General features: G+C 58.6%; 2 protein-coding genes and 1 long non-coding RNA gene across 4 annotated transcripts; 2 read left to right on the top strand and 1 right to left on the bottom strand.

The window, feature by feature from the left end:
- Positions 1-1169: 1169 nt before the first annotated feature.
- Positions 1170-8562, top strand: LOC106146786. Its single transcript, XR_001231349.1, has 2 exons — positions 1170-1278; positions 7087-8562. It is a non-coding gene; the product is annotated as an uncharacterized LOC106146786 (long non-coding RNA).
- On the bottom strand, positions 2238-11059 carry Cdc37 (cell division cycle 37). Of its 2 annotated transcripts, XM_005405600.2 has the most exons (9): positions 10864-10911; positions 6760-6813; positions 6399-6674; positions 5277-5385; positions 5080-5195; positions 4859-4981; positions 4286-4468; positions 4112-4183; positions 2238-2799 (listed from the first exon to the last, which is right to left on the bottom strand). In XM_005405600.2, exons 3-9 carry the CDS (start codon positions 6657-6659, stop codon positions 2644-2646), a joined length of 1020 nt encoding a protein of 339 aa, XP_005405657.1. In that variant the 5' UTR covers positions 6660-6674; positions 6760-6813; positions 10864-10911; the 3' UTR covers positions 2238-2643. The 2 variants fall into 2 exon arrangements, with proteins under 2 accessions (XP_005405657.1, XP_013360621.1); XM_013505167.1 differs by lacking the exon at positions 6760-6813 and having other exon boundaries at positions 10864-11059.
- Positions 11060-11343: 284 nt separating this feature from the next.
- LOC106146784 (vegetative cell wall protein gp1-like) lies at positions 11344-13037 on the top strand. The gene is made up of 2 exons (XM_013505168.1): positions 11344-12437; positions 12653-13037. Exons 1-2 carry the CDS (start codon positions 11935-11937, stop codon positions 13011-13013), a joined length of 864 nt encoding a protein of 287 aa, XP_013360622.1. The 5' UTR covers positions 11344-11934; the 3' UTR covers positions 13014-13037.
- Positions 13038-15138: the final 2101 nt, after the last annotated feature.

Genomic DNA, 15138 nt, shown 5'->3' on the forward strand with positions numbered 1-15138 from the left:
AAAAAAAAGATAGAAAAGGAAACAGAAACCAGAGGCCAGGTAAGGTGGTGCACGGCCTGGGATCCCAGCGATCTAGGAGCCTGAGGCAAGAGAACTGCAAGTCTGAATCCAGGCTGGGTAATTTCACTTCCTTTTGGAGGGAGACCTGTCTCCAAAGAGAGAGAGAGAGAGAGAGAGACAGAGAGAGAGACAGAGAGAGAGAGAGAGAGAGAGAGAGAGAGAGAGAGAGAGAGAGAGAGAAAGAAAAGAAAGAGGAGCAGGCTGAGATGGATGAGATGTAGGTCGTGGTGAAAGCTATGTGTTTAATTCCCAGTACCACAAGAAACGAAAAAGGAACAGCTTAGAATGGACCCAAGGGTTAGAAGCAGCACAATTTTGTTAATTTAACACTTCTTGGCTATAGTTTCCTTCCACTACACATAGATCTATTTTGTAGAATGTTTTGGGTACTGGGAATTGAACTCAGGGCGAGCTTGCCAGGGAGGCGCTGTACTGCTGAGCTACATCCCCGGCCCTGTTTGTTTTGAGACAGGGTCTCACTGTGTAGCCCAGGCTGGCCTCGAACTCACAGAGATCTTCCTTGCCTCAGCCTGCCAAGTGCTAGGATTACAGGTGTTCACCACGCACAGCTAAGAAATTCTTTTCTTTCACTGCATGTGAGAGCAGTGAACCCAAAGGCAGCCTGAACTACGCAGTGACACCCTGTCTCAAAAACAAACAAACAAACAAACAAACAAAAAAAACAAAAAAAAACCCACACCTTTTTTCTTGTTCAGACAGGGGATTAAACCCACGGTTCTCTATCGCTCCCAACCCGTTTAGTTTTGAAACAGAGACTCGGTCACTGGCCCAAGCAGTCTTACAATTTAGAATCCTCCTGCCTCAGCCTCCCGAGAAACTAAGATTATAGGAATGTGCCGAGATGCCCAGATAAGACCACCTTTGTGGCCTGAAGGGGCTGAAGAGGAGGCACGTGGATGCCCAGGGGAAGATGGCTCAAAATAAACCAAAAGAAAACAAACAGTCCCTCCACTCGTGGTCCCTGCTACGGAAAGCAGAGGGCTTCACCCGGTTGGCAGCTCGCTGATGCCCCCTGGTGGCGGCGCGGCCGCAAAGCATTGTGGCGGCCTCCGCCTCCACCGTTGCTATGGAAAATGTTTCTTGCCAACCTGCTGTGTGCCGAGGGCCTTCCCGGTGGAGGACACGGGAGGAACAAAGGACGGCGTCTGTGCCCTGGTGGCACCTACAGAACAGGAGAGGTGACAACGGACGGGCCAGGTGAGGCAGGCTGCGTGGAGAGACACGAAGGGGACCCGCACCGAGCTGTGCTGAGGGGTGGGGGTGTCCCCGGGCGGGGGCGGACGGAAGCCGCGCTGCGCTGTGGGTACCTGGCGTCGTGGGCTGGTCTGTTAATTGACTTGCAGTGCTGGAGCTGGAACCCAGAACCTTCTCGCCACCCTGGGCGGGCGTGTGGCAACACAGCCACACCCCCTAGTTGGTTTTTTTTTTTTGAGCCGGTCACGTGGTATAGCCCAGGCTGGTCTCAAACTCAGGAGCCTCCAGCTTCAGCCTTTTTTTTTTTAGGGTTCCGGGAATCAAACTCAGCACCTTGCACTTGCCAGGCAGGTGCTTATGCCACTGAACTACATCCTCGGCCCAAGCCTCAGCCTCCTGAGTGCTGGCTTTACAGGAGTGTGCCACCATCTCCAGATCGTTTTATTTTTGAGATAGTATCTGGCTAAATTGTCCAAATTGGCCTTGAATTTGGGATCTCCTGTCTCAGCCTCGAGTGGATTACAAGGCTGTCACGGCACCGGGCTCACCCTGGGAAGTCTCTAAGCAGAGGACACCCTCGTGCCTCAGCTGTTCACAAGCAACTTCAGGTTTCCCAGGTTAGGGTGATTTTTAGGACCAGAGGTGCTGGCGGGGCCCCGAAGAACGAATGTAGGGCACGTTTGGTAGTACAGCACCAGGTACTGAGCTACACCCCTGGCCCCTTTTTAACTCTTTGAGACTGTGTCTTGCTAAATTGCCCAGGCTGGACTCAAACTTGCAATCTTCCTGCCTCAGCCTCCCAGTGCTGGGATGCTGGGTTGCACCACCATGCCGGGGAGGATCCAGAGTTTTTTGGATGGATGGGCATCTCCAGGAACAGGTGGGAGGCAAAGCCTGGGCTGCCCCTGTCCCCAACACGCCACTGACTCCCCCTGTGGCCCCTGAGAACAGCTGGCCCCCGAGACAGCATCAGAAATCTTTTATTAGAGGATCGTGGCTGTTTCCCAAACAGAAGCCTGGGCAGCAGAGGACAGTGATGACTGGTGACCCAGCGATCCCAGGTGACCAGTTCCCAGCTGGGGACCCTCTCCCTCCCAGGGGACAGGCCTGGCCACCTCTACCCCTCCCTGGACCCCTGGGCCTTTGGCATAATGCTGATGGGGGCTGCAGGCAGTGAACCCCTCGACTCGACTTGAAGCAGAGACGGGAGGCGCGCGGGAGCAGGGGCAGCGGAGGGCGGGGCGGGGCGGGCGCCTGGCTGGGGACAGCAGCGAAGTGGAGGAAGCCAGGCTGGGGAGACGGTGTCTATTTTGTTTCTGGACAGGGACGCACAGAGATCTGCAGGCCGGTGGGCAGAGGCCGGGCTGGTCAGGCACTGCTGTCCTTCTCGTCACCTGGCTTGGGGCTGGCGTCCAACAAGGGGTCCCCAGGACCCGCCTCCTCCCCCTCCTTGGGCTCACTGGCCTTGGAGTTGGGGACCCAGAGCCCCGAGTCGATGCACCGCTGCATGTGGTACTTCGCGTCCTGTGGGGACAAGGGTGGGCGGTGAGGCAGGGAGGCCACTGCCAGGTGGCCTGGCTGTCCCCTGCTCGCTGTCCACCCCCCAGAGGTGGCCGGGAGAAGTGTCCACAGTGGAGGACACGTCCTACTGGCCACCCGGTGCCATACTCCAGGGCCCAGCTCAGGGGTACTGCCAGGGCATTTACAGGACGGCTCCGGAAACGCAGCCAGAGCCTTGTCTGTGCTAAGCACAACTTAAACCCCAGCACCAGGGTCAAAACTTTCCATTGAGGCAGAGTCTGGCTATGTACACCAGGCCAGCCTTGAACTTGAAACCCCCATGCCTCAGCCTCCAGAGTGCTAGGATTACAGGCATGTGCCATCACACCCAGAGCCTCACAGGACAGGGAAGCCTGTCGCTGGCTACATCCCCAGCCACCCTCACTGTGTGGAGTTGCTGTTTTGGCTCTGCAAGCCGTGCCGTGACTGCTGTCACAGTGATTCAGCTCACTACTCCTTCAATCCGTGGTGGTGCTGCAAATTCGGCTGGAAATGATGTAACAAGCACTGCTGCATCCCAATAAAGCTTTATTTATAAACACAGGAGGGCAGCCTTCCAGCTGGAGATTGTAGACCCTGGGCTAGATGCTGTTTATCCCATGGAAGCTTCTAAAAGCCTTTGGCCACCACGCAGGAAGGACCACCTGCCTATGCCTGCTTCAAGGCCCACCTCACCGATGAGGAAACCAGTGTGGCCAAATGAAAAGCCACGCAGCAAGAATGGGGTTAAATCAAAGTCATTTCTTTTGGATTTTTTGTTTGTTTTGCTTTTTTTGGGGGGGTGTTTCTGGCTGTGTAGTTAGGCTGGTCTTGAACTCAGTGATCCTCCAGAGTGCTGGGATTAAGCCAGGCGTGGTGGCACATGCCTGTAATCCCAGCACTTGGGAGGCTGAGGCAGGAGGATGGTTGAGAGTTCAGTACCACCCGGGCTACAAAGTGAGCTCAAGGCCAGCCTGAACTGCATAGCGAGACCCTGTCTCAAGAAGACCAGAGTGCTGGGATTACAGGTGTGTGCCACTCCTGCCTCAAAGCCTATTAAGTCTCAACTGTACCCTGGCGTGTGGCACACGCCTGTAATCCCAGCATTTGGGGAGGCTGACGGAGGGACAGGAGTTCAAGGCTGGGTTGGACAACTCAGTGACTCAGTGAACCTTGTTTAAAAAGTGGAAAGGGCCTGGGTTACATTCTCAGTACCCCCCCCAACAAAGACCACTGCCGCTGCCCACAGGGCCGTCCCAGCCCCCACAGGACTGGCCGGGGTCGTGGCTGTACTCACGGTGGGGTCCATCTTGCTGATGGCATCCTGCAGCATCTGCACGTCCTTCACATCGAAGCACTTCTGCAGCTCCTGGGGGGCAGGGGGCAGGGTCAGGCCTGTGCCTGGAACCCGGGCTGCTCACTGCCTGCCTGTCACCCCCCGCCCGGGCCGGGGCCGGGGCTGGGGCCGCACCTCGGGAAGGGACTCGTAAACCTCGACGGGGTCCAGGCCACCAGGGCCCAGCCGCTTCTTGCGCTCCTCCTCCTCGTACTCCTTCATGGCCTTCTCGATGCGCAGCTTGGCCCGGCCGCGCACGCGCTCCTTGAAGGCCTCCAGCTCGTCGTTGAAGCCCTCCATGTACTGGCGGTCAGCCGTCTGCAGGGAGCGGGGCGCACACAGGACGGGGCCCAGTCTGCACGGGTACCCCACGGGCTCCACAGGCACCCTCGTCCCTCCCGTCTGAGACGTTCCGGTCTACCGGCTGAGCACCACTGCCTGTGCCCGCTCTCCCCAGACCGGGCCACTGCGTCCCCCACGGCCTCAAACGCAGCCCTGCGACCTCGGGCTGACGGCCCCCCCAGCCTCCTCGGTTTTGGGAAGGGGAGCTCGGTCTCTCCCTGTGCCCAGCTCAAAAGCCCCATTAACTCAGCCCCGCACCCCACACGGAGGCTTCTGGGCTCCCAGCTCAAACCGTGCCTGCCCTCCACCCACACCTGAGCTGTCTCGAGTCTGCGGGAGACCTGGCCACGCAGCCCCAGGCCCCACCTTGATCTTCGTGAAGAACTGCCGGAAGCAGGCGCGGGGGTCCACCTTCAGGCTCTTGGCCAGCTCCAGGATGAACTGCATGACGATGGTCTGGTGGGCCACCTGCTCCATGAGCGCGCACTTCTGCCGGGGACAGCGTGCAGCGTCGCTGAGTGGCCGTCAGGAGGCACCCACGCCGCCGGCCCAGCCCAGCCCGGCCCAGCCCGGCCCGGCCCGCTCACCTCCTCCACCTCTAGGTCGATGCACCAGATCACCAGGTAGTTGGCGGTCTCCTCGCACACCAGGTGCACGTTGTCGGACAGGTACTTCTGGCTGTCGTCCCAGCGGCGGAGCATGCCTGCGGGAAGGGGTTGGGGAGGTGCTGGCCGCGCCGCAGCCGGCCGCCCCTACCTGGCCTTGGCGCCCCGGTGCCACTCACCGAAGTGCTTGATCTGCTTCTCGTACTTCTCCACGAAGGTTTTGTGTTTTTGCTCCCTAACCTCCTCCGACTCCTCCTCCGCCTTCTCAGGCTTGGTATTGACCATGCTCTGCGAGAGGGCGACAGGGGGAGTGGGCTGGGGCAAGGCCTCAGGGTGCCCGGGGCCACGTGGGGGCCGTGGCCGCCTCGCCCATCCCATCCACGGTGGAGGTGGCCTCGGTGCCGGCGCCAGGAGCTCCAAGGTGGTGGAAGCGTGGGCCTTCGGGCAGATCAGAGGGAACGGGACGGATGGGGTGCACCATCTGTCAGCCCCTAACTACACCGTCCCCCTGCCGCCCGCCCCACACAGCTCTGGCTTTTCTTTTCTTTTTTTTTTTTTTTGGCTCTGGCTTTTCATGTTTCACCTGGCAGCACGGGGCTGGAACCGGGGCCTGCGCACTGAAAGGCCCTTTCTCTATCTTTTCAGACAAGGTCTTGAGTGTGTAGGGGAGGGAAAGAGGCTTGCTCTCTGCCGCTTTTCTTCCCTTTTGGCTCTTGTTGCTTTTGCTGTTTTCTGCTGCCCTGAACCGTTGCCCTGTGCCATGTGCCACTCTGCCTTGGAGCCAGCCAAATATGGACTGAAACGTCCACAAACTATGAGCTAAATAAACCTTTCCTTTCTTTAAAAAAAAAAAAAAAAAAAAAAAAAAGCTTGGGGATTTAGCTCAGCGGCACAGCGCCTGCCTGGCAAGCGCGAGGTCATGAGTTCGATTCCCGGTACCGGGTGTGGGGGGGTGGAAACAAGGTCTTGCAAAGTTACTAAGATGCTCAAACTGGGTTCAAACTTGTGATACTCTACCGCTTCTCGGCCTTTTGGCTAAGATCAAGTGCAAACTTGTGATACTCCTGCCTCAGCCTCTCACAGTGCTGGGATTACAGGCATGCACCACCATGCCCAGCTATTTTTATTGTCCTGCGGTACGTGGGAAGGAACCCAGAAGCCAGCACAGCGCTACACCACTGAGCGACCCAGCCCCCACCCCGCAGCGCTGGCTGCACATGCGCCCTGGCCGCGCACGCGCGCTGGCCTCCAGCGCCCTCTCCAGCGGGTGCGCCCGCGGTCCCGCATGGGCCAGCACGCACCTTGCTGAACCCGTCCTTGCTGAGCGTGTCCACGTTCCAGGGCATGCTCTTCTCCTTCTTGCGCATCTCCTCCAGCTTCTGCTCCCAGCTCCGCTCCTCCTTTCGCAGCTGCTGCGCCTCGGCCTGCAGCCGTTCCCGCTCCGCCTGGCCACCCTCGGCCACCTCCAGCTCCTTCAGCTTGCGCTGGCACTCGGCCACCTTGCGCTTGCATTCGCGGCAGCCCCTGTCCAGCTCCTCCTTCTCCTTCTGGAACTGCTCCATGCGCTCCACTCGGGCCTGCGGCGGGGCCGGGGCAGCGTCACGCACGCAACTCCGCCACGGTCTCCCGGCTTCCTCCCTCGCCCGTGGGCCCCGGGCGTACCCTGGGTGGCACAGGTCCTGCCTCTGCTCCACTCCCTCTGCGGCGTCCACCTCACTGAGACAGAGCAAAGCCTGGGTCCTCACTGTGACGCACGAGGCCCTGCACATCTGCCCAGTACTAGGGATTAAACCCAGGGTCTCACAGAATCGCTCTTGCCCACCCAGGCTGACTTGAACTCGGGATCCTCCTGCCTCAGCCTCCCAAAGTGCTGGGATTACGGGTGTCTGCAATCATGCCTGGCCTCAACTTCCACTCTTGCCCTGCTGTGTCTTTCTCATTACTGGCTGCCTAGTAACATCTTGGGGTATTTATCTGTTACGTTTTCAGCACTGTTCCCCTCCAACGATATCAGCTCCATGAAGACGGGGACGTGCCTGCTGGTGCACCTCCAGGCCTGGCTTGGTCGGGGCTCAGGAAACGTGGGGCAGGTAGGGAGATGCTGGGCAGGGGCCATCTGTCCCCAGTTCTACTTGCTGCCTTTGACTGAAGCCCTCACAGATACCTGAGGCCACCTCTGCCTGCTATCCCACGGCCAGCTCCATCCCCCCTCAAAAGGAACCGCAGGGCCGGGCACAGTGGTGCAGGCCTGCAATCCCAACACTCCGGGAGGCCCAGGCAGTAGGGTCACAAGTGTGAGCCCAGCCTAGGTGACTCAGTGACTTAGCTAGACCCTGTCTCAAAATCAGAATGGGGCTCAGCGCTCCCTGGGCTCAACTCCCAGGATCCCAAGGGAAAAGACCAGACTGGGACCCTGGTGAGCTGGGCGCTGTCTGCAGGGGCTGAGGCAGAGGAGACTAACAACGCGCAAAACTCAGGCTGTGCTGGACCCCCGGGCAGCACCACTCCTGTGCCAGCTGTCGCCGTTGCCATCTATGCCAGGGGACAATCCGTCTCTCGAACTGTTCTGAGGCTTAAAGAAAGGAACCTCAAGCGCTTCCATCAGTCTCTGGCCGGGAGGAAACGGCTGGTGATTGAGAGCCCTGTCACCCATCTGTGACGCCCCCACCCCACCCCGCCCTGCCACTTCCAGGTCACCTGGTTGGTCGCTGAAGCCTCTGGGCCTTGATTTTCCGCTCTGTGTAATGGGGCCTCCCAGGGCTGCTGGGAGCACTCCGTGTGTGACCGCACCAAGAATGTGTCCTACACAGTGCTGGGTCACCCGTCCTTGTCACTGCCACCACAACGGCCCTACGACTCAATTCTGTGCCCGCTCGGAGGCAGCGTGCCCAGGAAGCACACAGCCGGGCATAGGGCGGGTGACACCCAGGTCTGTGCCACCCTGGGGCCTCTGGGATGCTCTGCCTTGAATTTTTGATCCTCCTGCCTCAGCCTCGAGAGTCATTGGGGTTGGCATTGGGCTGACCCCGGGCAGCAGCAGAAACCTGACACCCAGCTGGCTTCTGGGGCTGCCGCTGCCCTCCCCAGTGTCCTCTGAGTGGTCGCCAGGGACTCCAGGGCTAAAAAGGGCCTGCTGGAGTGGAGGAGGGGGCAGCCTGCCCAGCCTGGGCTTTTACACCTACTATGTGAGAGGGGCTGGAGCAGGCAGAAGCTATGAGAGTGAGAAGGCTCCGCAGGCGGCACTGTTCTCCTGCCTCACACATGGGGAAACTGCAGCTCCTTGCAAGGACCCCGAAGAAACCACTGATGGCAACTGTCTCCTTCCTGGCCCGGCTTCCCTCAGTGGTGGGATTACAGGCTGGATTTTTTTTTTTTTTTAAACATAAACAACCATTACCTAAATAATGGTAACAGCCGCTGTCACCCCAAAAGCACTCCCAGCATTAAACGAACAAGAAACCCTGACTGCAACCCTATGCAGGCAGGGGGAGGGGGGAATGAATCCTATTCACATTCTCAGCTGGGGAAGCCAAGGCACAGAGAGGTCAAACGCCTTGCTGGACATCACACAGCGCAGCAATGATACACAAGGAGCCGGAATTTGAACCCAGCAGGTGGTCAGACCTGTGCTGGGAACCAAGACCCTGATTACTGACTTTTACCTAATTCCTGCTCCATCTCCAGACCACTAACTGCCTCCTAGGTCCTGCCCTAAACTCTTTTCAGAGCTGGGGTCATTTCCTCCTGCTTTAAAATCTGAGACAGGGTCTCACTATGCAGTGCAGCCTGGCCTCAAACGCAGAGCAATTTCCTGCCTTGGCCTCATGACTGCCGGGATAACAGGTGCTCCACTATGCCTGGCTCACTGCAGCCTTTATTTTGGAACCCGGGGACTCATGCCTGCCAGGCAAGTATTCACTCGGAGCTACACCCCCACCCCTCACTGCAGCCTTCCAAGGGTCTCACAGGGCCGGGGCCGCAGGACCCTCCTCCTCTCAGCACCATGGGCCTGAAGCAGGAAGGGGCAGGGCTGGCACAGAGCCCTCTGCCTCCCCTCCTTCCTCCCGTGTCCACAGCAGCAGGACCGGAAATGGCTCTGTGCCAGGAGAAGGGGGGGCCTCCCACCTGAGCCCCAAACTGCTCTCCACAAGGTAGTAAGATTAACCTCTCTGTGTGACACAAGTAGGTGTTCCCTAGAATAGTCTTCAGAGCTTTGCGGAGGTCTTAAACATTTCATAATAAAACACTAGACACAGCAAGAAATAGAAGTGCTAGAACTTTCTTCCCACACTCCCGTGGCTTACCCAGCAGGTTCTAACAAAGGGGGAGGAATTTCAGGAATGGGTTTGGAGGTGGGACAGAGGGCCACAGGTAGGGGCTAATGGCACACCCCCCTGAAGGATGGGGAAAGGCCTTCTAGAAGATTCCAGATGAGTAACTTCGGATTCCCATGGGAGGGTGGGGTGACCGGTTCTTCACTAGAAGGCTCTGAGAAGGCTCCCTCAATCTGAGTAACAGGCACGAGTACGTGGGCACAGGAACTCTGATTTAGGGGCGCAGGAAGTTAGACCATTAGACCTTCGGGCTCTACTGGGCAGGAAGGGGCGTGGCAGAAAATAGACCAACCAGGCTTGGGATTCCAGAGTCTCGATGGGGGGAGGGGATCCCCATGTGGGCAGATTTTTTTTAGAAAGGGGCAGTGAGGGTGGTGAATTTGTAATAAGGCCAAAAGGTCCCTGATGGAGAGCCGCAGAGGAGGATGGGAAGAGAAGGTGCCAGGGTGCGTGTTTGGGCCCAGGGCTTCGCTTGGGCGAGGGTTTCCACTGCTGGGGTTCAGTCAGGAAGGCGGGGGGGCGGGCGTGATGGGGTCTGCACTCGTGAATAGGGACAAGGCACTGGCTGGGCAGGAAGCTAAGTGGGCACGACTTCCCTGTGTAAGGGAGGGCAGGAGGGGCACCTAAGGTGAGCGGCTGGAAACGGACGCTCCCGCAGGGCACAGCGGGAGGTTGACACACGGAGGGGGACCTGGCTCCAAACCCCCAAGTCTTAGGTAGGAATTCAGACTCTGATGGGGCATGGTCTACACTGCAGGAAGTGGGTCCCAGGCCAGGAACAGAACCGCAGGTCGCGCTGAGTTCAATTTGGAAAAGGAGTGGGTTCTCTGGATCTTGAATGGGACTCTGGTCAAGACCTCGGGAAGCAGAGCCGAGGACTGATTATATCGTGCCGGGTGTGATGGGGCACAGCGCACACCCGGGATCCCAGCACTCAGAAGCCTGAGACAGGAGGATCAGGAGCTCCGGGCCTAAACAGCGACTGTCTTAAAAGAAAAAAAATACGGAGGGTTCTGACTATAAGGGTTGGAGAGAGCTCAACGGAGGACCCCAAATCAGAAGTAGGTACCTGAATAGGATCGGGGACCATCTAGCAGAATTCGGGGTCGAGACTCTGAGGCGGGACTCTGGGTGGAAATGAAAGGTGCACATAGAACTGGGGGTCTCCCCAGGCTCAGTGTGGAAATACAGACTAAGACGAAGCCCTAAGGTTCCAACGGGAAGTTCCACGCAGAGAACCGAGGGAGGGCCCTGGAGATCGCGGGGTCCCAGAAGTACTGGGGTCCGGAGTTGAATCGAGGGATCTGTAAAGTCTAGCGTGTGGGGCAGGAAGCCCAAGTGTCCGGCCAGGAACCCTGGGCAGCACCAGGGGTCAGAGCTTTGCAGAATTCGGGGTCCCGTGAGGGGGGAAGGCTGGGCGCGCACGCTCTACCTGGTGCCGCCAGCGGAAGAGGCTGGCCGTGTCAATGTTGGGGTGCGTCTCGTCCTCATCGTCAGACACCTCGATGTGGTCCCACACGCTGTAGTCCACCATCTTGCCTCGGCGGCCCAGCCCGCTCCCTCCCCGGTAGCGGCGGCAGAGGAGGCGGCAGCAGCACCGAGACTCGGCCCGCAGCACCCCGCCCCTTCCGCTTCCGCTCGGGCGCACACGCCCGGGCGCGCGCGACGTCACATCCTTAGTAACCCCCGCGGCGGCCCTGGCAACCGGGCCCGCCTTAAAGGGCCCTGAGCACGTGTTCCAGAGCTCCGGGAGTTCCCGCCGCGACCCCTTCTCATCAAGTGGAGTTTCTCTTGGGCGCTTCCTCTGGGCAGACGAGTGGTCGCCCTAGCCACTAGCCCTCGTCATCTTTCGCTACGTTTGACGAGACTGAGGGGAGGATTGTCCTGTTGCCACGCCGCAGTGACATCAGCAAGGACCCACTGCAGGAGGCGGGGCCTCGGCTCCGCTCGCTGCCCCTGGCGAAGGCGGACCTAGGGAGGATTGCCTGACCTGTGGCGACTTGCCCAGTCAAAGGGTGACAAGGGGCGGGGTGTGACCCTGCCCTCCAGGGAGTTCGAAGGTGGCCGTGATGGTGGCCCTGCCCAAGTAACTGGTGTTTTCTGGGCTCCGAACGCAGACCTCCCCCGCCCCCTTCTCCAGCGACCCTCGGGCAAGAACCTGCGTGCGTGCACCCCGCTGGAATCCCCTCGGACCCTCGGACCCGGCCTCGGACGCCGTCCCTCCGCGGCCGCTGAGTGGCGCTGACGTCTAGCCAGCGACCTGAGCCGGCCCAGGAGTCGGGGATCGTGGAGGCGCCGAGGGGGGCTTCCCTTGTCACAGCAGTCTAAGCTGCTCGTAGCCTTTCCCTATTTTTCTGGGGCCCCCAACCTCGACCGGGGCTTGAAGGGTTCCACCCAGCTTGGGGGAGCTGGTGCGCACGCTTTTCTACATCCCAACCCACGCTTTGATATAAGGATAAAAAGCCGTGTTGTAGCCTGGGGCCGGATTATCTCAGATTAAAGGATGGGGCTCGGCTGGGGGAAGAAGGGAGGGAGGGGTTCCAGCCACCCGGGTGAGGGGCGCCTCTTCCCTGCCTCCTGCGAGCTGGGGGAGGGGGTCTGCAGGGGAGAGAGTAAAAGGCTCCAGATGGAGAGGGATTCCCCGGCCTGGGCGGGGGAAGGGCCGTGCAGACAAAAGCGCGCTCCCGCGGCCGCCCCTCCCCCTGGCGCTCCATTCAAGCCGGAGAGTGGGCGGGCGGGGATGGGGGAGTCCCCTCCCGGCCCTTTCCTCCCCTTCCCCTCCCCCCCAGCCCCGGAGTCCAGCGCTTTCAGTGGCCGTCACAGCCCGGGCACGCGCGTTCCCCGACCAGCACGCGGCTGGTCTCACAATCGTGCTTACACACATTCATTCACACGCACGCACGCGCGCACACACACGCACACCAGCAAACAAAGGGTCTGGACACCCCTGTCCCCCACCCCCGGCCGAGGAGAGGGGGGCGTCCCCTCCCTATCCCCCCCTGCAAGGTAAGCTTTGGCCTGGGAGCTGCGGTGGGGAGGGGCCCAGCGCCGAGGAGAGAGGGGATCAACTAGTGGGGGGCTTTCCCTGCTCCCCAGAAAACCGCCCCCCCCCGTTTGCTCTTTGCGAGCTTCCGCCACTCTCTTGGGCTTGGGTCGATAGAGGGGGCGACCTGGGATGGCGGAGCGTCCCTATTAAGTGCGAGGGTTTCTCCTCACTTTAGGAGACTGGAGCTGCCTGACACCCGCGAAACAGGGTCTCAGGAGCTCCCTGTCCGGGCCCCGGAAGCTTCCTCCATCCGCGCCGGGCATTTCCTAATCTCCGCCGGTGCTGCGTCGCCAGTCGAGCCCCGGAGTAACTTTGCAGGACCCCTCGGCCTCCCATCCCCGGACCCCGCATCAGTTCATCCTGCCGCGTCTCGTCCCTGTGGAGGGGGTGTAGGGAGGGCTGGAAACGCTTTGGGGTCTACTCCTGCTGCTTCTGGTGCATCCCACAGCCTACACCATTCAGCTGCGCCCCCACCCCCAAGCCGCAAGCCGCTTTGCCTTCCTGGGCCTCAATTTCCCCAGCTGCTAAGGGAGTAATGAATGACACATTGAGAATTCGGGGAGGCCGAGCTTACCTTGACTTCATTTACTTATTTGTTTGTTTTTAGCTTATTTCGTGCGCATTCCCCACCTAGGTACTACATATGCCAGGCTGTGTCCAGGCTTCTCAGGGCTGCAGCAACCAATCAGACCAGCAGGGTGTCCCAGCGCCTGGCTGGGGAGAGAGCCAATCAGTAGATAAACAAAACAGCCCTGGTGATTTCAGACTGAAAAGCAAAATCCCTTCCTCAGGCAGAGAGACTAGTGGGAGACGGCACTGAAATGTCTGACTCTTGTCTACCTTCTTCCTTTGCTTTGAGCTCAGTGAGGGCAGGATTAGGCCTAGGACAGTGCTGGGGACACAGTAGGTGCTCAGTAAATATCCAGGGACTTAAAGAATGGATTTGACTCAAAGTGGATCCAGAGAATTTGAGATCAGGAAAGAGACTTATAAAGCAACCCAGTCCCTTCCCCTTTTACACAAGAGTTCAGTGAGTCTTCAAGTGTCACCTTTCATATGAAAGTGGGGAAGGCTGGCCAAGTGTGGAGGTGCGCTCTGATAATCACAGCACTTGGGAGGCTGAGGCAGTAGGATTTCCATGAGTTTCAGCATAGCCTGGGCTACATAGTAGGACCCTGCCTCAAAAAACAAGCAAAAATGAAACCTGGCCTGTAGTGGTAATCCCAGTACTTGAGAGGCTGAGGCAGAAAGAGAGCGTGAGTTTGCGACCACCCTGGGCTACATAGTGAGTTCAAGGCCAGCCTGCACTACATAGTGAGACCCTGTCTCAAAAAAAAAAGCAAGCAAGCTGAAGACATGGCTATGAACAACTGAGAAAGGAACCCAGGAATTCACGATGCCCAGCCGGTGCCCACCTTTCCCCATACACATACATACATTCAACCATGTATCTAGTGCCTATGTGTGCCAGGGGCTGAGGGCACAGCATGGGCCGAAACAAAGCTCCCTGCCCCCGAGAGAGCTGATATTTGGTGCAAGAAACAAAAACAATGACATAAGCAAATTAAATATACCAACAAATTTTAATGAAGGGCCTGCGTGCTTAGCAAGTTCGGGGCCCTGGGACAATCCTCAGCACTCCCAAAAAGAAAAAATTTGTGATTAAACTGGGTGTGGTTGCTCACCTCTGTAATCCTTGCACTCGGGAGGCTGAGGCAGAAGGATGGAAAGTTTGAGCTCAACTGGGTACTTTAGTCATACGGGCTCAGTGTCATACGCTGACGTGGGTTACTCCTGCCGCTCTGATCAGATCTCAGCAACGCACCAGAGTCACAGGACGTTCCACCTTCTGGCCACCTGGGAAGCCTCATTGGCGCTTCTGCCCCGTGGGTGTGTGCGCACATGCGCACAGGGATCCCCCCGGGCTGCCTGGGCTCTGGGCCTGGGGCTCGGGTGAGTGTAAATGCTCCAGGGCTCAGAGCGAACCAGGCTCCCTTTGGGCTGGGTTTCCTCTTCCTGAGCGTGCTCGGTCATCGGAACCCCTGCCCCAGTCCAGCTGTTATCCAGAGGAGAAGGCAGGCTTAGGGTGGAGCCTGCACGCAGTTCCTGAGGCCCTGTCTCCCGTGCCTGGGTTTCTACCTGGTTGATTTTTGGTAAGGTGCACATTCATCTGCACAGAGGCGGATGTGGGTCTCTACCCTGGTCTGTGGGGCCCTGTGCTGTGCACTCCTTCATTTCCTAATTGTGGAGCACCTGCCATCACTGTCCCAAGCACCTGGGACTCAACAGCATTCATGGGACCAAAGGGCAGGCAGGGCATGGCAATGGACACCTGTAATCCCAGCACTCAGGAGGCTGAGGCAGGAGGAATCCCTGCAAGTTCAAGGCGAGCCTGGGCTACATAGCAAGACCCTGTCTCGAGACCAAGCCAGTCACGCACGCTGGTGTACACCTGTGATCCCAGCACTCAGGGAGATGAAGCAGGAGGATCACCAGGAGTCTGAGGCCAGCCTGGGCTACATAGTGGGTTCAAGGCCAACCTATACTACATAAGGAAAACTTGTCTCAAAAAAAAAAAAGAAAGAAACCAAACCAAAGCAAAACCAAAAAAACCCAGGGCAAATACAAATAAGTGAAAAGTCAAAGTTTCTTTTCTAAATG

The sequence above is a fragment of the Chinchilla lanigera genome, unplaced genomic scaffold (genome assembly GCF_000276665.1).
Source record: "Chinchilla lanigera isolate Chin_1 unplaced genomic scaffold, ChiLan1.0 scaffold00094, whole genome shotgun sequence".
Classification (NCBI taxonomy): domain Eukaryota; kingdom Metazoa; phylum Chordata; class Mammalia; order Rodentia; family Chinchillidae; genus Chinchilla; species Chinchilla lanigera.